The sequence below is a fragment of the Hyalella azteca genome, unplaced genomic scaffold (assembly GCF_000764305.2).
Source record: "Hyalella azteca isolate HAZT.00-mixed unplaced genomic scaffold, Hazt_2.0.2 contig11290, whole genome shotgun sequence".
NCBI classification, from domain to species: Eukaryota; Metazoa; Arthropoda; class Malacostraca; order Amphipoda; family Hyalellidae; genus Hyalella; species Hyalella azteca.
Window position 1 is genome coordinate 32,642 of NW_025941291.1, and position 27,633 is coordinate 60,274.

The window sequence follows — 27,633 nt, forward strand, 5'->3', positions numbered from 1 at the left end:
TGTGAAGATATTCTCTCACCGAATTATGAAATGAATCATTTCACAAACATAACATTTTTACAAATATAATGTTTATTTTAATCAGAATATTTAGAAGTGCAGTTAATGAATGTTAGTTTGAGAACGAAATTTTATATCTGAAGTATTTAATCAAAATGCCTCGTATTTCAAACTCAAAAACATTATGCCAGTTTTCGCCATAAAAGATGCATTTAACCGAACAATTTCGACTCTTCAGAGTTCTCAAGACTGGACGAGATTATTCAGATTTACACCGCTTATATCGAAGCCGTCTTCGAGGAGTCTGTCATGTAAAGTGTTGGCTTAGGTTAAAGCGGCCGCGGCAATATTGTTAGGGACCGCCTTGAGATATAATTTCATATAGCTAGGCTACGGGTTTTGTCATTTTTCTTTTTGAGTCAACTAGTACGTCACCTCGTGTAAATCCGTCATGTAACTTGTCATTGCTAAGTGATCCAACACAGAGAGGGGCTCCGAACTTAGAAAATCCGAAGAAGTGAAAAGCAAAGGCCAAAAAAGCAAGCGGTTTATAGTTTTGTAATTTGTTTTCTTGTATATATCGCTCTTTTGTTATTATAGTTCTCAACTTATCAGTTTGTATTCATCCTTTTTTATTTTGCGATCATTGGCCAAGTGTTCGGGGTCAGAGAATGTTTATTTACTGATTAGCCACCAACAATATTCAGGGCTTATTCAGTATAATTAGGAAGAATTTGTGAAGCGCAAAGAAATTGTAGTTTTTATACATCTATGTGCAAAAAATGAATTGAGAAGTCGATTTGAAATAATGAATATTGTTTCAGGAAACATCAGCTATCAAATTTGGAAACGAATAGATTGATTTTTGCCCAATGCGTTGCCTTATTTGAAATGCATCTCAAAGACACACCATAATGATGAACTGAGAATTTTATACCACAAATAAAATCTGCAATGAGGCAACAATCTGTTCTGTTCGCTTAATCGCCTGCTTACATATCAAAAGTTCATACAATTGTAACGCTGTAACTTTAATGGGACGATAACCAAACTCCGCGACGTTATTCGCATAGCTGGGCAAACTCAGCTTCGCAAACTGCCAGGAGTTTACAACCTGGTTCTCGTTATACCAGGAACTTCCCTACAAACACAGGCACTATGTGAATAAATTAAAAAAGTTTTTCATGGAAAAGAAAATTTAATCCGCATCCGTGTTTAATTGTATGGAAAGTTTAACGTTTCATGAGTCTTTGGTCTCAGTATTAATAGAGAAAAGGGAGTCAACAGTTTTAACATATTCAGTTTCAGTTTGTGTAAATTACTTCTCAGTGTTTTATTGCAGTACTTTTCATTTTGGTGAAATTTTAAACGCTTGCGGAGTTTTAGGTAAGGGGCCCTAAAAGAGGCTCTAAAAATCTTGACGGACAAATAACTGGGTCACGATGAACCACCTAATGATAAAAGTGCATCACTATTTAATCGTTGTCACTCTCATTTCTCTGAGTGAAGGAATGATCGAAACTGATCGAAAGAAAAGCCTAAACTCCGTTTTAGGCTCTTCTTTCGATCAGTTTCGATCATTCCTTCACTCAGCGAAATGAGAGTGACAACGATTAAATAGTGATGCACTTTTATCATCAGGTGGGTCATCGTGACCCAGTTATTTGTCCGTCAAGATATTGTATCAGTATTACGTGCAAAAAATGTGTGTAATTGCTTGGACAACATGACCCAATAAATTGTTTGCGTGTCAACTGGAGAATACATTGGTTTCATCGGCATTACCATGTTCACATGTGTATGAATTTTGAAATTTATGAGACAACAGTAATTCTGTATCAACAGTTGTTTAAGACTATAATTCGACATATTGCTAAGAATAATTTTAAAACATTGCCTCCAATTGCCGGGTCAACCAGTCCTTTTTACGCAAAAATAATATTTGAGTTACATGAATATATGATCTGTTTACTTCAAGAATGGAAGAAGAGCTTTCATGCTGCACAATAAATTTTGAATTTCATTTTTTTTTGGTATTCTCCGTTTGCAATTTAGCACGATCAGATTCCCGAGGTCTCGCCCACGAACTTATGAAGCCAAAATTTTGTGATAAAATTTAAAATTGGGTCAACTATTTTTACTCACGAATTTCCATTTTTGATTCAAGCTTGATTGCTGCACTGATAATCAATTAATTTATAACAACTTCTAATTCCCCTCGGCTACTGTGGAAAGAAGTTCCCAGCTTACTAATGTAACGCAACGACTTTTTAATGCGGTTTGCTCGCGATTGCGCAATCGAAATCTGCGAGTAAAGATTGTCAGGAGCTGTGAACGACGCAAGTAATTTCCGCACCCGAGGAAAAAGAGCTGATGACGACTTTTAGGACGCGGTTATGTGTGCAGTCTTTACGCTTGTGGTAATTTTACGGTAATATTGCGGTAATTTGAACAAGTCTCTATTCACAGCCAGATTTGAACGTCAAGGATTTGGTGGGAGTGTGAGCCTAGCTTGATACTAGTGGGCTTTTCGTTTTTTTAAAGAAAGCTCTTGGATTTTTGTCTCTTTACGATTTTGCAGATGAGCACTTATATTAATGCATTAATTTCTAATAAAATTGAAACTTAGCTGCACTATTTAAGCAGCTGGGACGGAAAATACCTTCTTAAATCTTTTATATATAATTTTTCATCTGAATGCTTGAGAGTTTTAAATTATTCTACGAGTTGAAATGTTGGTTCACAGCAAATTAAGTTAAAGTTCAAACAGATGTCGAGGAGAGGAAGTTGCGACATTGAACTTGTCGTCCCAACGCCCGACTGAACTTAGCTAAGTTGCTGGTCAAATTCAACAGTCTTGGTTGCACTCATGCAACAACCTTGATGTAGAGACGTAGCAACAACTGGCATAATTTTTTATTGAGTGATCTTATTTAGTTGCTATCTCATATTTATATTTGCGAAAAGTAATATTCAAAAGTGATATCGATGAGTTGGATAGCAAATTACAATATGTAACCGTCGAGGTATCAAACAATACAATATTTAACATTCGATTTACAATTAACATTCCAAACACTTAAATGAATATCGCCCTTATACATTCAGAAACAAATAAATTGAATAATACAATAAAAATTGTCTATTGCAATGCTCCGCAGGGTACAAACCAAATTATGGTATTAAAATCATTACCGATTTTCAAAATATTAATTAATTTGGTAAAAGTGTATTCGGTTGCCGAATAAAGTTTCAATATCAATAAATTAAAAAATTTTAATTAAATTGACATAAATGTACAAACGGTATTCGATTACATATGTTTTCTGTTTTCTCAACTAAGACACAATTACGACGGAATTACTCGTTTGTGCGACTGCATATTGCTGAATAAAGGTTTTGCGTAGCACAAATTTGATGTTTTAAAACTTCTATAAGGATGATTCGCATTATCAGTCGAGCTCGTTTTAGTCGGCACTTGATCTATTTGAGCCATGTTTTAGGCGTAATTTCAATAACTTACTTCTAAATGTCATTTAAAAAAATACTTCAGTTCGTTATTAACGATTACACTACAAATTTCAAATCAGTCAAATTTGTTTGTTCTTAGTGAATTCAAGATTTTATCTGGTGGAAAAATTTTCTCCTCTAAGTAGTTCTATAATTATTTTTATTAGTAATAAATATGTACCGAGTACAAAATTATCGACGTATTATGTTACGCTTGAATGCTCGAAAGTTACGTAATGCTTGATGAAGTTGAATGAAACATTAGGCAGTTGATTGTTTGAAATATTTTAAATCATCACGACGATTACAGACCCAGAGAACAACGCCCTGGCTCTGGACGACTACACTCAACTGCTGGAGCGTCTGCTGGCGCGTCCTCAGGCTGACAAGTGAGTGCCGTCAGATATTAAATTTTACTTTAAAGTAAAGATAAGATAAATACTTTCTAACATTATTTATTTTTCGCCTCAGCGTGCTATATCATAATAACAGCGTATATTGAGCCTCAACATGCTATATCGTAATAACCGCGTATATTGAGCCTCAACATGTTATATCGTAATAACCGCGTATATTGAGCCTTAACATGCTATATCGTAATGATGTCGTAGATTGCGATTTAAATTGTTATATCGTTCTCTTTAATAGTGTTTTATTATAAAATAATTGCTATATATAACGTTCCAAATCATGTTGTAAATTATCACAGCGTTATAATTTTGTAAATATTCTATAAATGGTTGTATTGTTATAAAATTTTGCATCGGTCTTTGCATTTCCTTCATTTTGCCGACCCAACACAGCTCCTATTAAAATAACTGGCACCTGAAGAATTTGCACACAACATCAAATTGTGGAAAAGATAACAAATGAACTGGCAGTTCCTCAATTTATGTCACTAGTTCCTTATTTCAAGTTGAATTATTGTTTTTGTATCCTCATAGCAGACATTTCATATTTCCTTGCACCATTGAATAAATATATCAAATTCGGAAATTTTTATCCCTAGATTAGCATTGGCAAAATTTGTTTGTCTCTGACGCATTGTCACTAAAGCTCTGCTTTGCCTATGGATCTTCAAAATTAAGTTCCTTTCGTGTGATTTTGAAGACTCGGAGCCTATTTTTGGTCATTTTCTTGTCAAGCTCACATTTTTAAACTGAACTTGCGTTACTTATCCCTAAATTGTTTTGTATTATTAGCTCTCCTGTATTGTTAATTTTTTATAAATGGGCGATTTATAGCCCAATCATATGAGATAGAAATTTTGCCTCTCAATACTTAGTATATTTATCCCATTCATCCCCTTAAAATAATTTTTTTAAGTCTTGGCTTCATTGCAGTTGTCACTACATGACATAGCATTCTATCGAACTTGGATCCAATTTCAATCTTTATTTATTTTACGTTGTTTTTAAAGATGAACTATAGGTTTCTAGATTAATTTCGTTATAAATTTTAGCTGTTCTGCTGCATCCCTTTAATGTTGTTTAATGCTTTTCCTATTAGAAGTTTTACGAATGGTAGAGAACAAGCTTAAAATGGCACACCTTATTTCGGCTCACTATCACGCGTTAACCATAAGCACTTGCTTTCTGTTTATCTTTCACCCAGCCGAACGATAACATGCAAAATCATCACGCACAATTTCTCAGTCCGTTGAATAATATATCCCATTATTTCATGGATACAACAAACCAAACATCAAGTGTTTTTACAACTTTTGAGTTGATTGTTTTTAAACTTTCTGCTGGTGTTCTGTTTGTTCAGACGATCGTCTATGATTCACCTGTTCAGGAGATCTTGCATCCGCCGCATGAGCTCCTGCGACCATCGTCCCAGCGACTGCTGCTACAACAGCACATGTCGCTGTAACCTCTGGGGCAGCAACTGCCGGTGTCAGCGAGCTGGACTCTTCAAGAATTGGGGAAAATAAACGTCATGATGTCATCTGCAACACGGCGCGAGGCACGGTATATTAATAAACGTCTTGATGTCATCTGCAACACGGCGCGAGGCACGGTCTATGTCTAAGCGTGTAGACCGGGTCTCTATTTCGGCGATGTGTCCTCTTCCAAGTATCTATCATTTCGATAATTCATCCGTATTTTCCAATTACCTATAGACCAGCATTTCAATAATTAGACTTGCTATGATTCACGAATTTTTTTTTTTCGATCTTTAGTTCAAGGACATTCACTGTCATGCCTGATATTAAATTTCCGACGGACTTATCGCCCCAGAAAAGAGCCTCGATCACAAAGCAGGTTCGTGTCTCACCACTGCTAGAAACTCCCCTCACTGGAAGGATGATAAGCGATAAAACTCTTAATTGCCTATCGTATTTTCTCCCCTCAATAACATCAAGGATACAATAGCAATTCTGTTCATTGATCGAAACAATCGGTACATTTTCATATCTTTTTTCGCATTGAAACACTACATTTTTGAAAAGTTTTAACCGGTCGCTTCCAGTTCAATTCCCAGATTATCACTTTGATCTTTTCGCTTAACAACTACACCGTAAAATTATTTATTTATCAGCGAACTACGAAGCTCCTTATCTTGCACATTATCAAGAGTTTAATGAATGTTGGAAGTTCTAACACTAACTTTTACTTAATGTTGAATGACGTCTTCAATTATTTATAGCTCATAAGCTTCTTCAAATGATCTCGATGTTTACAATCCATCATATTAAAGCCCGATGATTACAAATTCGGAACATATAACATAGAAATTCTTCCATATTGGTACGAGCCAATTATTCGTGTTCTTCCATGAATAGATTGCAGTAAGCGAAATAGATACATTGATGTTTAGAGGAGAGAGCTGACTCTAGAAGACATTATTACTCTACATTTTGCCTAAATTGAGATTTTTGCGAGGCGCTAGAAATTATTTGATTGATACGATATCGAAGTTAAAAATTAAAAACTTAAAATATTAAAGCAGATTTGCCAACCGAAATCCAGCCTCTGATTTCCATTTGGCAATGCTGGTCCACTTTGGTAATGCACGTAATAATTTCAATGCCGAAATAAATTGGATCTCCAAAGTTAAATTTGAAAATATCTTCAGATATAACTTGGTCAAACGTGTTGACGAAAGTTGCCAGTTGATTGGATGTTTTCCAGCCGAACAGCCAACCAGCGCGGCGACATGCGCTCGACGCTAGCATGTAGAGTCAGCTTCCTTCTCACTAGTTTTAAGAAGAGACAAAAAACGAACAATCAAGTTCATATCTGTGTTTACTTATCCTCTTTTATATTACTTAATACAATTTATATTCGTGCGAGTTTCGTCATAAGATTGTATAATGGAATATAGTACGTAATTAATTTTGTTCCAGCAATCCATGCATCATAGTCAGCTAAACACTGCCTGTAAATGTAGATTAAATATCATTCTAAAAGGATTTTATCAGATTATATAAAAGAAATATAGGATTATTACTGAACAGGAGAAATTTTAAGGTCCGCTCATCTCTAGATTGTGCCATCATAGGTGTGCATAAAAAAATATTCTAAACACAACATGGCATTACTGATGAATAAACACCTGTCGAGCTTCGTCGCTACACTAGGGCCATAACCATCGTGTGAGAACTGATCGGCAGGTTACGAATCTAGAATTTAGTGACAAAAGTGCAATTTGTGATCATATTTACGTGACAACTTGTGCACGCTTTTCAAATTAAGGCAAAGGTCATGCTTTGTGAAACTGATGCTTTGAGGTCATCTATTAACTCCTGTGAAATGCATATATAGGCTCTGGTATGACTTATTCTACTTAAGCTATTATCACATTCTTGCCTTCAGTCTCGAGCATCCAAGGCTTCGAGGTTACTTACAATTAAATTTTAGAGAAAAAATGCCATGCTACCTAAAAGTATCAATGACGTCAACGTTAATAAGGATTATTTTAATGGAATATACATTACATATCTATTTATAATTGTACGTGAATAAAACAAAAACAATTATCAACAAAGTGTGCTGATAATTATACTGAGCAATAGTTACACTCATAGTGCATAGTTTATTAAGGAGAGAATAAAAAAAATTATACAAGATGCTAAAAACCTTCGATACAGTCATTTGTGAAGTGATTTCATTGAGATATAATATTAGATTATCAAGAAAGCCTGGCCTAAAGAATGTAGCTAAAATGTGACACTGAAGACATAAACAACTGCCGACGCAAGATGGCTCACAATTTCTAAAAGTTTACCAAATATAAGGCTCTTCGCTCTCGTCGATATGAACAAATAGTTCTAAATTACGGTCAAACATGATGTAGGCAATAGCTTGGATTAAACACTCTAATTAATGTAGCATAAATCACACAGTTAATTTTAAATTTAATTCTATTTCATTCCTCGAACGGCTAATCTAATACTGTTTTATATGTCAGTCGCAGTCTATGATCAGAACGATCTTTTCATGCACCAAACTGAATCTAAGTTTTTAAGTAGCGTTTAAATGGAGTTGAAGCTTTTTTTTATTGATCGAACGCCTCAGTTCATATTTTAGACCAGTATTATACTGCTTTAATTGGCAAGTGACAAGTTAAGCGAAGTATTTACTGATGGCGACTCAAGTGACGTTGACAGGTGTTACTGTTATATAATTTGAAGGCGATTACTGAGAGCTTTTGCCAGAGCAACGCTACTTCATAGGCAATAAATCATATCATCGAACACAACTCAACTAAAATTTGGTTGCATTATGTTCTCGTTTTCATGGCTTAAGACTTTATGTTCTAGAGAAATAATTTATACTATTGGTTTGCATAAAGTGCAAATTACCCAAGAATTGGAATGTGATTCAATTAATATAAACATTTTCGTTAGAAATACAGCAAACACTTAGAGCGTATTTCTCCCTTTTAAGTTAAAACGTGGGACATGAGCTCTGAAAATTTGATTTATTGAAAGCATGTACAAAGAAGTAGAACATATGCATTTGGAACGCTGTAATCTGAAAACTACGACGCTGTAATCTAAAAACATTAAATTCACTTCTCAATGGTCCTAAAAGTTTTATGTGCAATTCTAACGCCTTAAATACAAAGCTAGAAATTTTGTCATGGACAAGGATGTGAGGACAATTTGTAGGAGAAATAACATTACGGGTGACACTGAATGCGTTATTCTCGTGTCTAAGCACTGCTGGGACATTATACGTTAGAAGCATACAATGCACGTGAACATTAACATTAACATTAGATAATAGAAATAGCAAAATTTTCCGTGCAAGGCACGTTACGACCATATTTCTTATCGCTTCGAGTTACTGATACATAAGTGGAACAGCGTACCTGGTGACATTGTTGTTGTCCGAGTAAGAACGCGTTCAAGAACAAACTGGACAAAGCTATTAAAAAGTAAATTTTCAGTATTTGAAATGACTAGCATCCTACGGCTAGTAAAGTCAAATCATAATGTATAACCAACGTCAGTTGAAAATCTCTGTCCATAAGAACAGTCGTTAGATAAGTGAACAAGTCACGAAAAGTCCAATAGGCGACAGGCATTAACAGGCCCATTTCATCAACGCCGAAGATTCTATGCTATGCTATGTTGATAATATCTTCTAAGCTTTCAGGAAGTTAGACACTTCGTCACCTCGAATTCATTAGACGCCACCTCGCAGGTTCTTGACAGCCTTGCTCAGTTTCTCCCTGACCTGAAGAGTTGGGAGATGAAACAGATAAGATATGGAGGTAATTGTCAAATGGAGAAGACGTATTTTGGGAAATGCAGGAAAGCAGTATAAAATTGCCTATGAGAGTTATTTTTAGCCTTCAATAAAACTTGAATTATGAAGAAAATTGTAACTATGAAAATAAGAGATATATATATGTTAATATAAGTAAATTAGAAACGTTAATAAAGTGACGCGAGTTTGCATCAGATGAAAAAAATGGTACGTTTCAAAAATATATTTGTGGTGTTTATCGTAAGTAAATATAAATTGAGTTATAAGTAATATTGAATGGATGGTAGGGCAGAAATTGAAATATGCTTTATATTAACTGATGACGAAAAGAAAACGGTGGTTTAATAATTGCTAAATTTTATTCGTTTTTTTGCATGGAGAAAAATATTGCAATGTCATGCAAGTCCAAGTAAAAATTTGGGATATATTTATCCGATATTTTATAAAAAAATACTTTATAAATATTGGATCTCATCAGGAAATATATCACCTTAGAAATGAAACTTTATACATATATCGCGGGCGTGGCAGCATTACGATTAAAACCATTTAAAAGCAAGACGATAAATAAATTTTAACAACAGCGAGCGAGAAACAAGTTGATCCAAATTTGACTTAATTTACATTAAAATAACTCAAAAATTTGTTAAATTCAGGAATATTTTATTTGCGACTTGTTTGTAGCTAAGAAACAATAGAAAGAAATTAACTTTCATATGAATGATCGGCAGTAGGATGAGAAGACCATTACCTGCTGGTTGTTACTGCAGTGGAATGAGAAGACCATTACCTGCTGGTTGTTACTGCAGTGGAATGAGAAGACCATTACCTGCTGGTTGTTACTGCAGTGGAATGAGAAGACCGTTACCTGCTGGTTGTTGAAATGAGAAGACCATTACCTGCTGGTTGTTGCTGCAGTGGAATGAGAAGATCAAGAAGCCCAGGATGCCGTTCATGACGGAGAAGATGGAGTAGAGGTAGAGGTTCTGTTCGTACTCGGCGAGAGTGCCCAGTATCCAGTGAGCGTAGACCATGGGCATGATGATCAGGTTGGTGCGTTGCGAGAACCGGGCGCTCGTCAACTGTTTTTTGTCCATGCCTGAATACATATTTAATACATGTATTACTACATATTTAGTGCATATCATAAAATATATATTTAGTACTTATCTTAATGCCTATTTAATACATATCATAATATATAGTATACATATTTCATACATATTTTATTCGGTATCTTAATACATATTTAAAAAAAAACTAATATAAGTGGTAATATTCTCGACACTATTTTTTGAGATAGTGTTGCAAACTACACAAAATTATCCGATGCTCAAATTAAATACTGCCTTTGTACGGTCATTAAAGACCAAATGATATATATTAAGGATATAAAAAATTAGAGAATGCTAAAACTAACCAATCTTTAGTACCTGAGAGAGGTTTGTACTCAGCATTGCCAGCAGCTTCGATGAGTGTAAAGGTCAAGATCATGATTACGATGACCGGCAACTGCTGAGCGATCAGAACTCCGGTATCCATCCTCAGCCAACAGCTGCAACAGTAAACAAAACGCGTACTATCACGTAACAAAACCTATTTCCTCTACTTCTTCAGTACCGTAAAAATGTTTCTGATTTATCCTTTGATTATTTAATTAATTAGTTTTGGAATGTTTATTTTATCATGGTTTATATCCCACTCACTGATAAGCTGCTCCATAATGCGCCCACTCACTGATAAGCTGCACCGTAATGCGCCCACTCACTGATAAGCTGCACCGTAATGCGCCCACTCACTGATAAGCTGCACCGTAATGCGCCCACTCACTGATAAGCTGCACCGTAATGCGCCCACTCGAAGCCCACGCTGACGCCCACGATGAACACCGCCACGCCCCAGCCGATGGCGAGGTTGACTTTGCGGTCAAAAAGTCCATCTTTCTTGACGACGTAGGCGACGAGAGTGTACATGTGGACGGCCTCCAGCATCATGAACATGAAGCACGCCAGGAAGAACAGGTGCAGTGCGATTGAGACGATCTTGCAACCTATCTGTCGACGGTCCAGTAAAATTCAGTGAGAGTTTTTCGTTCCATGGTAAAGCAGGTCAATTTCAGTTATGTTTCAGTAAATTACATCATCAGCAGCACAATTATATTCCTTAAATTGCAGGTAAATGGAACGGGTAAGCCATTTTCAGAGCATAACTGTTTATACTAAAACTTGAAATTTGGAATTTTCTTGAGTTATCATACCTCATTTTCCCCGGGAGTTGAAGGAAAAATCAGGACGAGATGTCCGGCGAGGATTGCGATCTCCATGTTCATCTGAATGACCCTGTCGATGGTGAAGACACGAAGCACCAGGAACAGAATGAGCGTGAGCGTCACGAAGAAGATGAGCACAGAGGACGCGCCCTTCGAGAGCACCGTGGCAACCACCTTCTGCTCAGCCGCCATAGTTGGGATGGGGCGTGCCGTTGGGGGTGTAGGTTCAGGTCCTGAATATTGCAACTCGGATTGGTATATGAGCATGAAAGCATTTATTATTTTTCATAGTTAACAACATACTTTAATTTTAAAACTATGAACAGAAACTAATGATCATAATGATAATTACATATATAAACATGGATCTGTTGACAGGAGAAAACATCATCTATAACATGGATCTGTTGACAGAATGAACACGATGCAAAACATGTCTGGTGACACATATGAAAATGATAATTGATGTATAACAAGGATCTGAAAACCATGGTGTATAACATTGATCTGCTTAAACATGAAATGTTCAGGTCGAAAACTCTCGTATAGATAATCTGAAATTAAAAAATAATGCTGCTTTTAGCATCAAAGTGAAATGGAGTGATATCACATAGGCTTTTCATCTCAATTAATACGTGGTTTTAACTTAATATGCTGAATGTTGGTAGCCTATTCACACAAATTTTTAACCTAAGCTCGAACAATAAAATATAATCGTGGAATAATAATTATTAGATTAAATTCGTATTGTCGGATCGTAGACAAGCTGTATTATTATCATCATCTCCAAGAATTATATTTCTTTAGTGTTGGATTAGTAGTCAAATTTATTCAGAGTTTCCCACAATCACTAACACACTGCAGAATTTTATTTCGAAATTCCAGAAATCTAGAAATATTCTCAAATTCTACTGCCAACTGATAACCAACATAATAACAACCATAAATACTATTCTCAATAAAAATGAAACTTAGGTATGATTTTAGACACATTGCGATCAACATATAAGAAGTAAAATAAATTACACTTTCACTCATAACTAAACTTACTCGGGCACGTCTTCTTGTTCCACGTACTGCAGTTCTTTACTTGCATTTTCATCGTGTCCTCGACCGCACAGTAACTGGGGTCGTAATTGGTGCAGTTCGCTGTGCGATTCATTGTTCCAAAGTCACACTCCCCCGTACAGTTAGTCCATTCATTCCATTCTGGGTTCATGCCTAGTAAGAAATTAAATAATGTTAATATTTTACTAAATTATTTCTGAACTGGGTAATCTGACACACGATAACTCTTAAAAAAATTTTACTTCCTATATTGGGTTTCTGATTGGTTGAAAAATTTCCATTGTTTCATCCAAGGCTCTAAAAGAAAACGAAGAAAAGTAACTGCTGAACGGTACAAAAATATGAATGAATTTAAAACCACCTACGTATACACAATTTATATGAGTACGAAGTTATCGTTGCAAAGAGATTTTGAATTAACTATTTTCATTTTTTATTGTAAAATCTTCCTTACATATTTCATGTGATGTGTGTTCATAGATTTCTTCAATTATGATTGTAAACTTACTGCAACTAAATTTGAATGATGGAATCTGTGCATATGGACATAAATTTGCTATATTGCAAGCTGATGAATGGGAGTTTTCACATAAAATTTCAATTGGTAAGAAAATATAATGAAAAATAGCTCTGTGCCATTCCCCAAAATCGAAAATATGTAAACTCACTCCAACATGACTGTGGGTTGCAAACTTGATTCGAAATTTCCTGGTCGGCGGGCTGATTGGTTCTGTTGAGACACCTCAGTCCGGCACCTTCTGGAGCAGGATTAGTACACGTACGAATTTGCAATCTCAGTCCACCGCCGCAAGACTTCGAGCACGGCGTGGCGAGAAGTGACCAATCCGTCCACTTGCCGTCCACATCTGCGAAGCAATGTTACTCATCAATGTTAGTCATTAATGTTGTTCATTAATGTTACTCAGTACACCGCCCAGTATCTGCGAAGCACGTACGAATTTGCAATCTCAGTCCACCGCCGCAAGACTTCGAGCACGGCGTGGCGAGAAGTGACCAATCCGTCCACTTGCCGTCCACATCTGCATGTTGTTCATTAATTTTACTCAGTACACTGCCCAGTATCTGCGAAGCAATGTTACTCATCAATGTTAGTCATTAATGTTGTTCATTAATTTTACTGCATTTACCGCTGTCCACATATGCTAGGAACAGTCATGTTTACATCTGTGAAGCAACGTTACATGTTTCAAGGCAAACTGTAAAAGCTGATGCTGACAACGATACAAAAATCTCTGAAATGATCGCATAATTTGGGACAATATAATCTTGCAAATTATCTATATTAAAGGTCACAATAATGCCTAATGATGTCTCACTATTACTTAACCTAACGATCGAATGTCTCACATATCATAACATTTCTTATTATTTTGTCATTTGAGCAACGAAGGAAAATTATTTTGTAAAATCTTGCAATAAATCGTAACCAACTTTGTGCAGCCTCAGCGGACGAGATGACGGAGAAAATCGCCCAGAACGACAAGGCGATCCCGAATTTGTGAAGCCTCGTCAGGGGCGCCATGGCGACGACGTCAGGAAGATTTATCGTGAGAAGACTCGCGACAGTTGAGACGATTGCCTCGTCAAACAATTTCTGCAACAAAAAGTCAAAATTTCTGCCTAAAAGTCAAAAGGTGTTATATTTTCCTGAGTGAAGGTTTCAAATTCATTAGGAAATATTTTCCAGATTCATGTGGGAAAATATTTGGAATGCGTATTGTAATTAATTATCTAATGTTATCAAGAGGTGAAAAAGTTTATTCTCTCGTGAATTTGGAAGAACAGTGAAAACTTTGGAATCGCTGATTCAGATGATGTCAACGAAATATCGCTTTCAGTCAGAAAATAGACAAGTGGAACATGACCTTGTATTTTACACAAATTCGAGAAATACCCTAAAATATAAAAATGAATTTTAATTATAATTTCACAAAACAATACGTTATTTTTTTTAAATGATCGTCCAAACCATTAATAACTGGATATGTTGTAAAAGATTTAACTTATGTTTTATATATTGGGTGCAATGTGCATACAGTACACTGTGTTTTATGCATTCGTATAGAATGAGAGGCAATCAAAAGTGCGCATACTGTGAAGAAGCAAAAATTGGCTTTCGCTTCAATAATTTTCCTGAAATTTTTGGAAATCCCTCAATAATACCATGGCTAGATTTAATTACACGTTAACCATTTTATCTTGGCGATAAATTTTACTTGAATTTGGCATTTTTGTACTAAAATTTCCTATAAGCTCACAAGCCTTAAGTTCGTCGCAGGGGCCGCTCAGACGTACTGCTGCCGGTCGACCCTGGAACTTGGAGCTCCCGGGCGTCAAGGCTACAGAACAACATCCATGAGACTTACACGACAACCACATCGTTACTAACCAACACTGCCTTCTCTCATTGATCTGCGTCGGGGAGAGAAGGTCATTGCTTAAATTTTTTTTTCTGCATATGAATGCTGTGAGAAATTTAGCTTTTCAACAAAGAAAACTAAACAGTTTTTCCATCTTAAGCTAAAAGGCATGAATTCCGACCGTTTTTCAACTAATTTTCCTATAAAAGAAATGAAACGCGTCCTTTATCCTAAAATATATTCTTTCACAGGTAGAAAGAAATATTCCTTGGCGTTAAAAACGTTCTAAAAAGTATCATGAGCATCTAATTAATAAAAAATGTAATCATGACTGAAAATTGAAAGCCAAAATTTATCGCCGTCATAATCGGAAAAATAGTTTAATTGATAGAACAGTTCATAAATAAGTAAGATTTGCCTTACACACACGTCACGCAATTATACGTATATCTAATTATCTAGATTCTTTTCACTCAGCAGCTGTTCACTGAGGTGAATGATTACGGTCAGATTTTAATTCCATTTGCACTATACATTGTTAGGGAAACCGAGTCCAGAATAATTGTGCTTGAAATTTGTTTTATGTATATTGCCTCATATATTGTAAAGCTTGAACGGACGTATGTAGCAAGTTAGGCTCTGACAAAAAAAATTGAAAATAGAAAATTAAAATTCATGTAAATCGCTGTGAATCATTTATTTTAATTAATTATGTTATTTTCATGTTCATACCTTTTTCAATACGAATTAGGAAATGCATCATTGTTTATTATTAACACGTTTTTCTTTACTCAGCTTCGCGTTTGTTTGTTGTTAACATTGACAACGAAAATTAGCCCACTTCAAATTGCTCTTGAGATCTGAAATTCGGCATGCAGGCTATTTTTGCCTAACAATTTCAGATACAATCATAAAAACTATCTATTAGAGACCTAAATTAGCTTAATTGAGTAAAGTATACAGTATATATACTATATATATATATAGTATGACGAATTAAAATTCATGTAAATCGCTGTGAATCATTTATTTTAATTAATTATGTTATTTTCATGTTCATACCTTTTTCAATACGAATTAGGAAATGCATTATTGTTTATTTTGTTCTATGTTTTGACTCCAACTCCGGTTGTCTAGGAAGAATTCCAAATTTATAGAGCAAGTGTTAAAAATTGATGTTCCAAAGTAGACCAACGCATTCATTATTTAGCCTACTTGCCTGACCGGTGCGACATAATGACAATAAGTGATGTTTATCAGTAACCACGCAACCCTGCGCGATCGTGTAGACTTACTTGGAGTTTCAATATGACCCCAATATCATATTAAACGTAATTATTAACGGATTTCATCGAAGATTGATTAGTTGAATCAACGTTCGTATCAGCATGTGTGACTGAAAATTTCTTCCAATTGTCCGCTTTACGAGTTAAAAATTACGAATCATTGACTAATTCTGAAGAAATTTAGTATCTTCGTGAAAAATTGTCCGTTTCAATAGCGCGTTCTTCCAAACTCTCCGGAGTTTTTAACATTCAAATGAAATTTTAAAAATTTTATGTCACTCACTTAGGTTGTGCAAAAATCATAAAATATTTATTAACACTGCGAGCCACTCAGCTAATGAAGACCGTTCGTATATTTTTTTATTCGCAATAATAGCAGTTAGTATTGTGATATGAACCTTAATTGGGAATAAAGACGGGTTAGTGATGGTTTAAAATGCCTACTGTGAAGAGACATGCTTAAACCTCACTAAACTTAATTGCATTTAAATTATTTACATTTGTCCAAAAATGTCGGAACATCAATAACAAAGAGAAACAGGACTTTTCCAAGGAATAATGAAAACTATCATTGCAGAAACTGTATATTTTTGTCAATCATTTCGTGTCACATAATAACCAGTTGAAGCAAATAACTCACTCAGCAAGTGTCCTGCTTAAATTTATTGAGTTACATATTGAAGTAAATTACATCTAAGAAGCTAATTTATGGCTGCTCTCCAATAACCCAAATTCTGTCATAATCACTGGCGTAGATTTCATTCTGACGCAATTGAAGGAATTGTTAAAATTACAACTAAGATCTTTTTTGTTTATTATTTAAGTCACTTCAGCGTGGGTTTAAGAGAAATATTAATAAGAAGAATTAGTCGCGGATCTTCGCCAGTTCGCAGGTTTCTGAGGAAGTCGATCGGCTGAGTTAAACGGCCCCCGTAATTCGATCGGCAGTTAGAGTGTGGGAAGAGTTTTTAACACTTAAAACGATGAAAAAATATTCGAGGATTCAAATATAAATACTTGAATAAGTACAATCAGTTGATCAATTCCACCTGTAGCGGTGATGTCGTTAATGAAACACGTACCAGCGATCGGATATGGACTATTGTATGGAAACGATTGGTATTTCGGTGCTGATTTCGCTGCTAAAATAACATATAATATTAATGCAGTCTGTGCTAATAATAAATTTGTGCTAGTTAAGTGCTAGTTAATAATAAGAAGTTGTTTCTAATAAAGTTACGTATGAAACAAGATATAGACAAATTGAAAAGATCGGAACATAGATTATTATTTGAAACAGATAATTGCAACAGGCTAATATAGACAAACTGATATGCTAAATACCTTTTATCACAAAGTTAGATCAACCCATTAACGTTTGTAGAGTTCCAAGTTGATCAATAAGTTCGCAATGTGCTGAGTTATGTTATATAGTAGCTACTGAAATATCAACCCAATGGTGTATAATCATAAAACCATTGATTTTGGAATATTTTACGATGGTATATCCTGAAATGTTTTTGAGATTACGGATTGGGAGGTGGGCTCACAGTCGTCAGAGGCTTAGTGTTTGTTTTCTTGCCTCTTATCTTGCTCCAGATATCCTTCATGCGGTTACGAACCTGGTAAATAAGAAATTATTTCAAGTTTTCTCTACAGCATATGGGTGTAAAGTGTTTGTATATAAACTAAAATGCATGTACCTAACATTGTGTCCGCGAGTAAACAAACTTTGTAGGAAATTTAGTTTAGTTAGTTTAGTTCTGTTGAAGTTCAGAGAATATTTTTTATTAACAATTTTCTCATTGTTTCTAAATTTCATAACTATACCACTGCAGGATGAAATTGATTACCTTCTCATTGTTGCTGCAATGAAAGACCATGACGAGCACACCCAGCACCGAGTTGAGGATGGAGAAGATGGAGTACAGTGCCAGGTTCTGTTGGTACTCCGACATGACGCCCAGCAGCCAATGGAAATACACGAGCGGCAGCAGCAACAGGTTCGTTCGCTGCGAGAACTTGGCGCTCATCATCTGTTGCGAGTTCACGTCTGGCAGTAGATAAGAATTCATTTAAATAATATTTCAGCAGGTTTAAATCACTCGATATAAGATGCAATATGTCTTGAAGTAACCACTTGAACAGCATCGACGAGGTAACGATATTGAACTTTCTAAGTTCCTTACCAAATTTTCAGTAATTCCCAGCCACCGCAGTTATTCAGCTCCCATATTTTATCTTGTCTTATGAAATAACAGAGGGTTAGTAAATCATTTCGTATTATGAGATAGCAAAGCTCCGATATTATCGTTTGAGGAGAGAACTAAAGGTCATTATATAATCTTGTCTGATGAGAGAAAAAAGCGTCTATATCACCTAGTACATCAAAAATACAAACCGTCGTCGGAATTGAATATTCAGATGAGTTGAAAATTGAGCTATGAGCCAAGTACTTCGGCTGCTGATTTATTATCCAGGAGCCATATTTTCAAAACTCGCTAAGTGAACGTAACTCCTTAGGCACTATTTTCTTGTCTATGATTGGTGGATTTGGCTTGAAAGGCCGTCGATGATTGGCGGATGAACTTACGAGTTCTTAACTTTTTTTGAAAGTATGGGCCCAGGATAGTATAGTTTAAATTTTTTGTGTTATTGCAACCTTAGTTGCCATGAAAACATATGAATGCTTAGGATGAATGAAGAATAAGCTTACAAAGTAGATATCAAGATATTAATAATTTGAATGAAACTCAGCCTTCTATGGCATCCGCAAACGTGGGAAATGGTCATTAAAAAACAGAAGATTCAAGATGGATAATGTTGTGAACGCAACATTTGCTTTAGAATAGTAGTTTAATTCCGTGGTCTTGCTGAACATTTTCGCTCATTAGTCACCTGTCGGCTGCGCAGTACAGACCAAACTTTATTCAGGAACGAATTTTGGTGAGCTTAGTTCTCTTGTTTGAATATTTCTTTGCCGCTTAGAAAGCCTTGGTTATTTACTGTAATGTTTAATATTTGCGAATATTGTTTATATATTCAATGACCTTTTGTTTGTTTTAGTTTGAATTTTTTGTATTTGTACTGGTTTCTTTCCAGAAACAGTGTCATCTGGGATTATGAAGAAAAAGAAAGTAACCTGATGCACGCGTATTCAATTAATCCTGCCTTAGATAAAAGTTGCGCTGAAAAGCACTAAATAGTCCATGTTTATTATTTAAGTCACTTCAGCGTGGGTTTAAGAGAAATATTAATATGAAGAATTAGTCGCGGATCTTCGCCAGTTCGCGGGTTTCTGAGGAAGTCGATCGGCTGAGTTAAACGGCCCCCGTAATTCGATCGGCAGTTAGAGTGTGGGAAGAGTTTTTAACACTTAAAACGATGAAAAAATATTCGAGGATTCAAATATAAATACTTGAATAAGTACAATCAGTTGATCAATTCCACCTGTAGCGGTGATGTCGTTAATGAAACACGTACCAGCGATCGGATATGGACTATTGTATGGAAACGATTGGTATTTCGGTGCTGATTTCGCTGCTAAAATAACATATAATATTAATGCAGTCTGTGCTAATAATAAATTTGTGCTAGTTAAGTGCTAGTTAATGATAGGAAGTTTTTTCTAATAAAGTTACGTTTGCAACAAGATATAGACAAATTGAAAAGATCGAAACATAACAGATTATTATTTGAAACAGATAATTGCAACAGGCTAATATAGACAAACTGATATGCTAAATACCTTTTATCACAAAGTTAGATCAACCCATTAACGTTTGTAGAGTTCCAAGTTGATCAATAAGTTCGCAATGTGCTGAGTTATGTTATATAGTAGCTACTGAAATATCAACCCAATGGTGTATAATCATAAAACCATTGATTTTGGAATATTTTACGATGGTATATCCTGAAATGTTTTTGAGATTACGGATTGGGAGGTGGGCTCACAGTCGTCAGAGGCTTAGTGTTTGTTTTCTTGCCTCTTATCTTGCTCCAGATATCCTTCATGCGGTTACGAACCTGGTAAATAAGAAATTATTTCAAGTTTTCTCTACAGCATATGGGTGTAAAGTGTTTGTATATAAACTAAAATGCATGTACCTAACATTGTGTCCGCGAGTAAACAAACTTTGTAGGAAATTTAGTTTAGTTAGTTTAGTTCTGTTGAAGTTCAGAGAATATTTTTTATTAACAATTTTCTCATTGTTTCTAAATTTCATAACTATACCACTGCAGGATGAAATTGATTACCTTCTCATTGTTGCTGCAATGAAAGACCATGACGAGCACACCCAGCACCGAGTTGAGGATGGAGAAGATGGAGTACAGTGCCAGGTTCTGTTGGTACTCCGACATGACGCCCAGCAGCCAATGGAAATACACGAGCGGCAGCAGCAACAGGTTCGTTCGCTGCGAGAACTTGGCGCTCATCATCTGTTGCGAGTTCACGTCTGGCAGTAGATAAGAATTCATTTAAATAATATTTCAGCAGGTTTAAATCACTCGATATAAGATGCAATATGTCTTGAAGTAACCACTTGAACAGCATCGACGAGGTAACGATATTGAACTTTCTAAGTTCCTTACCAAATTTTCAGTAATTCCCAGCCACCGCAGTTATTCAGCTCCCATATTTTATCTTGTCTTATGAAATAACAGAGGGTTAGTAAATCATTTCGTATTATGAGATAGCAAAGCTCCGATATTATCGTTTGAGGAGAGAACTAAAGGTCATTATATAATCTTGTCTGATGAGAGAAAAAAGCGTCTATATCACCTAGTACATCAAAAATACAAACCGTCGTCGGAATTGAATATTCAGATGAGTTGAAAATTGAGCTATGAGCCAAGTACTTCGGCTGCTGATTTATTATCCAGGAGCCATATTTTCAAAACTCGCTAAGTGAACGTAACTCCTTAGGCACTATTTTCTTGTCTATGATTGGTGGATTTGGCTTGAAAGGCCGTCGATGATTGGCGGATGAACTTACGAGTTCTTAACTTTTTTTGAAAGTATGGGCCCAGGATAGTATAGTTTAAATTTTTTGTGTTATTGCAACCTTAGTTGCCATGAAAACATATGAATGCTTAGGATGAATGAAGAATAAGCTTACAAAGTAGATATCAAGATATTAATAATTTGAATGAAACTCAGCCTTCTATGGCATCCGCAAACGTGGGAAATGGTCATTAAAAAGACAAAAGATTCAAGATGGGTAAGGTACCAGTATCCTGTTCTAATTTCAATGCCTTTTTTTCTCTATGACTTATAAATTCTTCTTCGTGATGAAAAACGATTAAAACTATTGATTGAGCTATAAAAACTTGACTATTAAAACCATACATATAATTTTAAAAAAACTATTACATAGGTTAAAAAATATACGGAGTAGAACTCAAATATTCTTACTGAGGACTGAGGTATTTTGTTAAGAGCTCATCAGTAATCAGTTATCATATATAATAGCTTATATGGGCATTCACATGGAAGCATTCTGTATTTTTTCTCAAAATTTGCAATATGTTCTTGTTATGATTTTTTTATGCTCCTGCGTGACTGCGTGAATAAAGAATATATTCTCCCAAGAAATAATGTACTCACCATTCAACTGTTTGTAGTCGGACAGCCCGGCAGCCTCAGTGAGGGTGAGCATGATTATCATCAACGCGTAGATGGGGCACTGCTGCGCCCAGTTGATGCCTTGGTCCATTTGTAACCAGCAGCTGGGAGATTAATAAAATTCAATTGGAGATTTCTTTTAATTTAAAAATTAAAAACTAAATTCTGAAGATCAAATTTGTAGGTAGGAATTTCAATTTTTCAGGTCAGATTAAACCAAATCCGACAAGATATTATATAGCAGGTCAAAAAGCTAATAGATACCTAATTAATATAGTATGAGGAGAAGTTTCGAATCTCTTATTTTTCAACGGAGAATTGAACCCTCATGATTATCACTTATCACTCATAATAATATATATATATCACCAAAAAAGCTCGTCAGGAAGCTACATCATCACGGGTGGAAAAACAGATTTATAAAAAAGTTATTTCTTTACAGACAAATAACGCTAAAGCAACATTCAAACATATTAAATTCAACTACTAAACGTTGAATCAACGTTGATTCAACATAATATGCCCACACTCACCAAACTTTATCAAATAAAGATTTACTTTTTGTCCTTGTGTGATTCATTTTGTTCCAAATTGGTTTGCTGTTTATTCGTGCTATGAGTTTTACAGTATATTACTAAGGAAAAAATATGACATATGCATTATGAGTGCATGGTGTATTTCAAAGGGTAAACTTACTGGTAGACTCCACCGTAGTTGTGGAACTCAAAGCACATGGTGAAGAGCACCACGAAGGCAGGCACCCCCCATCCCAGTAGCAGGTTTTGTGCGGGGGTGAACATGCCGTCTGTTTTGACGACGGAGCCAACGAGAGAGTACATGTGCAGGCTCTCCAGCATCATGAACATGAACACAGCCGTGAAGAAAAAGTGCAGCGCGATCGATACCACTCGGCACAACAGCTGGACAATACACGCTCCGTCGATGAGCGCGTATCCCATCGTGCAGGAACACACAGGGTTGCTGTGCGTCGAGTTTGACATGTTCACGCACACCGAGTATTTGGGACACACGTACGTCTTGCAAGGATCTGTTGACATATTTATTGAAGAACAACGTAAAATGAGCGACAATGCTTAGCACGCTAAACGATTTATTACAAAAGAGTCTATGACATATTTATTGGAAATCAACTTAAAATGAGCGACAATGTTTACCATGCTTAACGAATTATTACAAAAAAGTCTGTTGAGATATTTATTGGAAAACAACATAAAATGAGCGACAATGTTTGTCACACTTAACAATGATAAAGATTATTGGTCAAAAAACAAAAATGTGGTGTTTGAATGGCGACCATTCTCAAGTTACAAATTTTGATTGAACATTTTTGATTTTGATATGGGACTGTTTATATTTGTTCTCGAGTCTTTACACGAGATCCATTAAAATTTAAACTATATCTCGTGCGGTTAAAGTTTGAATGACATTATCTATTAATATGTGAAAATGTTATGATATACGTGACCATTGAATGGATTCAATAATAAAGCATTCAAAGTGAACATGACCACTTCTAATATCAACACATCAGAAGTTCTAAAGGTCACTTCTGATTTCCTGTAAAGTTTTTTAGATTCTATTCATAGAAGAATATAATTTTTTTAAAATTCTTTACGTAAGAAATATTCACGTACCAGGACAGGTTTTGGGGTCCCAGGTATTGCATTCGATTGTCTTGACTTGCTTCTGATCGCCGGTACAGATTTGGTCCCCGCACATGGCATACGCGTGCTGTAGCCCTACACTGCAGTTAGCACTGCATGCGGTCAGGTTACTCCATTGTTGAGCTGCAGTGGAAATGTGGAAGAGAGCTTTAATCTTATTCGAAATATAAGGTATTTTCAAATGTTGTTTTATATTTTAAATTCAAACTGTAAATTTCAACACTTAAATTTTATTTACAATTATTTTGGATCACACAAACGCAGGGATTACCCCAATAATGATTCATGTTGATCGATATTAGTAAATCAAACATATTTTTCTTTAGAAATAATTAAATAGAAATTAGGTGACGCTAATAAACTCATGAATAAACATCGGCCCATTTCAGCACAGTTGGCTTCAGCTCCTGTTAATTTGAATGAGTTTATATACAATCGTTTGTGAAGCTGCCCACGACAGATTTAACTGAAGCGAGAATTTCCAAAAAAAAGATGCAGAATAATCTGCAGCACCCAATTTTAAACACCTATGATTAAATTCGGGAGATTTTATGAGAAATCCTATAAACGTTTTGGCGCACAGTGCGCAAAACATTCCTGAAAAAATAACTCTGATAACACTTTCGAAACAGCATACTAATGTTTTGAGATTATTGCTTGCCTCAATTGAAAAATTCTTTGAATCTGCTGCTGCTACTAGCATTTTGCTACTAGAATTCATTAAATTATACGCATCGTCCTTCATTTCTTATCAATGAACTCTGATCTAATGTACTTATCACTTTAAGCTCTTAGAAAAACTTGCTTACTCCAGCAGGCCTCAGTGTTGCAAGGCACTGTACGGGTCTCGGTGTCACTTAAAGTGCCGTTCATTGCAATGCACTTGGCACCAGCGCCCTCAGGGGCAGGGTTAGTGCACGTCCTGATTTGTAACTGCGTTCCATTCCCGCAGGTTTTTGTGCAAGTCGACATGACCTTTGACCATTCTGTCCAGCCCCCGTCTCTAACTGTTGAAGGAATATATAATTCTAAATGTTCGCGTATCTATACATGTTCACGTCTGAAATAAACGTTAAAGCTCATTAAAAATTAGCAGTATGTTAGTTCCGGCTATTCGTTGGCTATTCATGTTCCACCAACGCGCAGCACAGACTGTTATTTATCGTGAGGTAATTAGCGACTTCAATTAAGACCGCCAGAAATAATAATTACTCGTTAGCATTGAGTTCCTCATTTATCTTCACAAATTAAACAGTATATATTTCGGTGCACTGAAATTTGTTCGGTGATTACGAGTTCTGTGATCTCAGTTTGTTTTGTTTAGCCACATGGCTGAGGCAGTCTGTTAAATTTTAGGGATAGCAGACTTTATCCTTACATACAACGTCCAGTTGATCAAAGCTTTCACTACGAAACAAACGAAGCAAGATTAATAAAGCATTTTTAAATGAAAAATTAACCAAAATGAACATATTCCTTAAGATTTTGATGTTTATATTAATCGCTAATATTTACTTTCTTTTTTATCTTATCGCATATTATCTTATACGTTAACTACTCATATTATAATTACATAATATATTATGTCTTTTATTTCACAATATTATTATGCATATTATAATAATATATATAATTTTGTAATTATTTTATCATTTATATATACAGATTTTAGGCAACACGGTATTACTGCTGTATACAAGATTGTAAAATGTTATACTGTACATATTACACCATATTATAATTTTTCGCTCACTACTTCATGAATTGATTTTCGCCTCAAAATCCTGTTCACATATTTGTTAGAAATTTAATTGAACCAGTATAGTAATGACACAAATTTCATATATATTTCGAAAAAATATGCAAAATCTCTCTACTTCGTTCGTTAATGAAATTTCATCTAATAAATTTCATCTAATAAGTCATTTATATTACTTGAAAATTTGTTTATTTAAAAATATTGCTTGTTTAATAATATTACTTACTTATTGCATTGCAGGGAGCGATCGCTGCGGAGTACAGCAACGCAAGCGCTGCCCAGGTCGCACACTTGACATATGGCGACGTCATTTTCAAGATTCATTAGTTATATTGCAATATTATTTAAAGCTTTATTATTATTTTATTTTGGAGTCAGGAAATGAATGGAGTCACTTAAATTCTCCTGTTGGCGACAAGATGTAAATGAACTTTATTACATTTCATTTATTCCTGACGATTGGAAAAGCGCAATTTATGAGAACGCTGTTTATAAATGACAATCTATAACTTATTCAAGTCTAATAAACTCACCCCCAACTTGAAAAACTATCAATTCTCAGTAATTTGTAATAATATAAACACTTACAAAAATGAATGACGCATTGTCAAAATATCAATACACAATTTGCCTTTGTGTGCGTCATTCTTGTCCATTTTGGCCTGAAATTCTGACGTATGAGTGCAACGAGTAGAAAGAGTGGCACTATTAGGACACTATGACCAATCCATTTATCTGAGTGAAGAATTCATAAATTTTTAAGCGAAATATTCACTTGCATATATTAAATTAGGCGTTTTTAAAGTAAAGTTAATTGCAACACTTTGGAATTCGAAAAAGTATCAGATCCACTCCAAGCGTAACATGTTAGAAACGTAAAAATTGTTGTTTCTAATCAAAGTAATTCATATTGAACTCAATAGGAGGAACATATCCTTAGCAGGATTCTTTCAACTTATGCAATTATAATATCGGACAATATATAATAGAAAAAATTAGAAAAATTTCTATGATAATGGAACTGCGGGACCTGGTCTAGTTCTGACCATGAGCAGCACTGCCGAGCTGGTCCACCTAGTGAACGATGGAGGCCTTCAGTAACCATGCAACCTGTGCCACAACATCGCTTTGTGCCCGCCACGTCAAGGCAACCTGTGGTAAACAGACCTGCAATGCACGGCACTGCAGGTCGCCTGTCGCTTATACTATGACTTTTTTATGTACCCCAACTACAGTAGATTTCCTGTATACATGACTTGTGTGCAATTTTACCTCTATAAGTTACTGTATATATTAAACGCACTTTTGAGTCTATACTTGTTGCAAGTTTTTCAGTTTACTCTTTTTATTTATTTGTTATAATTATCGTTATATTTTGCCGCAAGCTGAGTGACTAAGTAATTCTCCGAAAATTACGAATAAAATTCGATTCAGCAGCACAGTTGCTCGACACAATCAAAAAGTCACTCTGTAGTTAGTAAACTCATCATTTTCACTTTTACTTCTTCTTGGGGAAGAAAGAAATATGATGAAACGTGTGAATAACTATCAAAATTTTGGTTAATTTGGAGACTTAAAATGTTCACCGTCACCGGTTTGAAAGATCACCGCAGATTACCAGGTTTCAGCGCTATGTACTAGATGAATACCGTGGCCACGACTGCAGAGGGAAGAAAAAATTTATGTGTTTTTTCTTCAGAATTTTTAAAACAACGCATTCTGCTGTTGAAGCAATCAATCCATAGATGAAGTAGTAATTATTATTATGTAAGTATTAGTATTATTCTCTTAGAAATTAGGATAAACCAGCCAATGACTGGTAGTGAATCATCGTTGAATTTTTTTAAAATTCTTGTAGCTCCTGTAATCCTTGAAATTTTTATAAATTGGCAGCATTAAAAATCTTTCAGCCGTCAATAATTATGAATTAAAATAATGTTAATGGTAAACGTCACATAACAATATAATAATTATATTAATATTAACTCAACCAACCGTTATTAGGCTCATTTCGTATCTTGGCATTGAGTATTCATTGCACAATAACCTCATTTAAGATAAATACTGAAGAGTATGAACTGTTATCGCAGTCTTGTTTAATAACCGAAATTAATTTTAATGTTCATAATTGTTTATTTCACATATATTTATAAATTGTATTATTTACAATGAAAATAAATTTGTTAAGAAACAGAAGAAATTATCAAAGAAAATAGTTACTCATTTTGATCCTAAACACAGAGCTAGCTTTGCTCATAGCCCATACAATTCACTGGTGACCCGAGAGTGACGTTAAATAACAACTTAAATCAGCTTATTAAAAATC

General features: G+C 35.2%; 4 protein-coding genes and 1 long non-coding RNA gene across 5 annotated transcripts in view; 1 reads left to right on the top strand and 4 right to left on the bottom strand.

The window, feature by feature from the left end:
* Positions 1-6,752, top strand: part of LOC108667468 — a gene marked incomplete at its 5' end in the record, with an annotated part of 34,719 nt that extends 27,967 nt beyond the window's left edge. Inside the window, 2 exon segments of the mRNA XM_018154491.1 lie at positions 3,821-3,899; positions 5,281-6,752. Of these exon segments, the coding sequence (XP_018009980.1) occupies positions 3,821-3,899; positions 5,281-5,446 (245 nt within the window).
* LOC108667467 (adhesion G-protein coupled receptor D1-like) lies at positions 6,744-11,729 on the bottom strand. Its single transcript, XM_018154490.1, has 5 exons — positions 11,491-11,729; positions 11,064-11,287; positions 10,667-10,788; positions 10,133-10,332; positions 6,744-9,200 (listed from the first exon to the last, which is right to left on the bottom strand). The coding sequence occupies exons 1-5, from the start codon at positions 11,692-11,694 to the stop codon at positions 9,150-9,152; spliced, it is 801 nt and encodes a 266-aa protein (XP_018009979.1). The 5' UTR covers positions 11,695-11,729; the 3' UTR covers positions 6,744-9,149.
* A 1,796-nt stretch (positions 11,730-13,525) lies between these two features.
* On the bottom strand, positions 13,526-14,880 carry LOC108667466. The gene is made up of 3 exons (XR_001930556.2): positions 14,850-14,880; positions 14,023-14,185; positions 13,526-13,610 (listed from the first exon to the last, which is right to left on the bottom strand). It is a non-coding gene; the product is annotated as an uncharacterized LOC108667466 (long non-coding RNA).
* Positions 14,881-16,808: 1,928 nt separating this feature from the next.
* LOC108667465 (adhesion G-protein coupled receptor D1-like) lies at positions 16,809-18,314 on the bottom strand. The gene is made up of 2 exons (XM_018154489.2): positions 18,091-18,314; positions 16,809-17,859 (listed from the first exon to the last, which is right to left on the bottom strand). Exons 1-2 carry the CDS (start codon positions 18,310-18,312, stop codon positions 17,764-17,766), a joined length of 318 nt encoding a protein of 105 aa, XP_018009978.1. The 5' UTR covers positions 18,313-18,314; the 3' UTR covers positions 16,809-17,763.
* A 1,138-nt stretch (positions 18,315-19,452) lies between these two features.
* Positions 19,453-22,788, bottom strand: LOC108667464 (adhesion G-protein coupled receptor D1). The gene is made up of 4 exons (XM_018154488.2): positions 22,560-22,788; positions 21,846-21,967; positions 20,495-20,694; positions 19,453-20,263 (listed from the first exon to the last, which is right to left on the bottom strand). Exons 1-4 carry the CDS (start codon positions 22,727-22,729, stop codon positions 20,168-20,170), a joined length of 588 nt encoding a protein of 195 aa, XP_018009977.1. The 5' UTR covers positions 22,730-22,788; the 3' UTR covers positions 19,453-20,167.
* Positions 22,789-27,633: the final 4,845 nt, after the last annotated feature.

What these genes read in the sequence shown, in the direction of transcription:
- LOC108667467 (XM_018154490.1), bottom strand. Translation starts at nt 11,694, where the DNA reads ATGGCGGCTGAGCAGAAGGTGGTTGCCACGGTGCTCTCGAAGGGCGCG. An exon ending in CAACTCCCGGGGAAAATGAG is followed by an intron (nt 11,288 to 11,490) that starts GTATGATAACTC and finishes GACCGTCGACAG; the next exon opens with ATAGGTTGCAAGATCGTCTC. An exon ending in CATTACGGTGCAGCTTATCA is followed by an intron (nt 10,789 to 11,063) that starts GTGAGTGGGCGC and finishes TTACTGTTGCAG; the next exon opens with CTGTTGGCTGAGGATGGATA.
- LOC108667465 (XM_018154489.2), bottom strand. Translation starts at nt 18,312, where the DNA reads ATGAATTCTTATCTACTGCCAGACGTGAACTCGCAACAGATGATGAGC. An exon ending in ATTGCAGCAACAATGAGAAG is followed by an intron (nt 17,860 to 18,090) that starts GTAATCAATTTC and finishes CTTATTTACCAG; the next exon opens with GTTCGTAACCGCATGAAGGA.
- LOC108667464 (XM_018154488.2), bottom strand. Translation starts at nt 22,729, where the DNA reads ATGTTCATGATGCTGGAGAGCCTGCACATGTACTCTCTCGTTGGCTCC. An exon ending in AACTACGGTGGAGTCTACCA is followed by an intron (nt 21,968 to 22,559) that starts GTAAGTTTACCC and finishes TTAATCTCCCAG; the next exon opens with CTGCTGGTTACAAATGGACC. An exon ending in ATTGCAGCAACAATGAGAAG is followed by an intron (nt 20,264 to 20,494) that starts GTAATCAATTTC and finishes CTTATTTACCAG; the next exon opens with GTTCGTAACCGCATGAAGGA.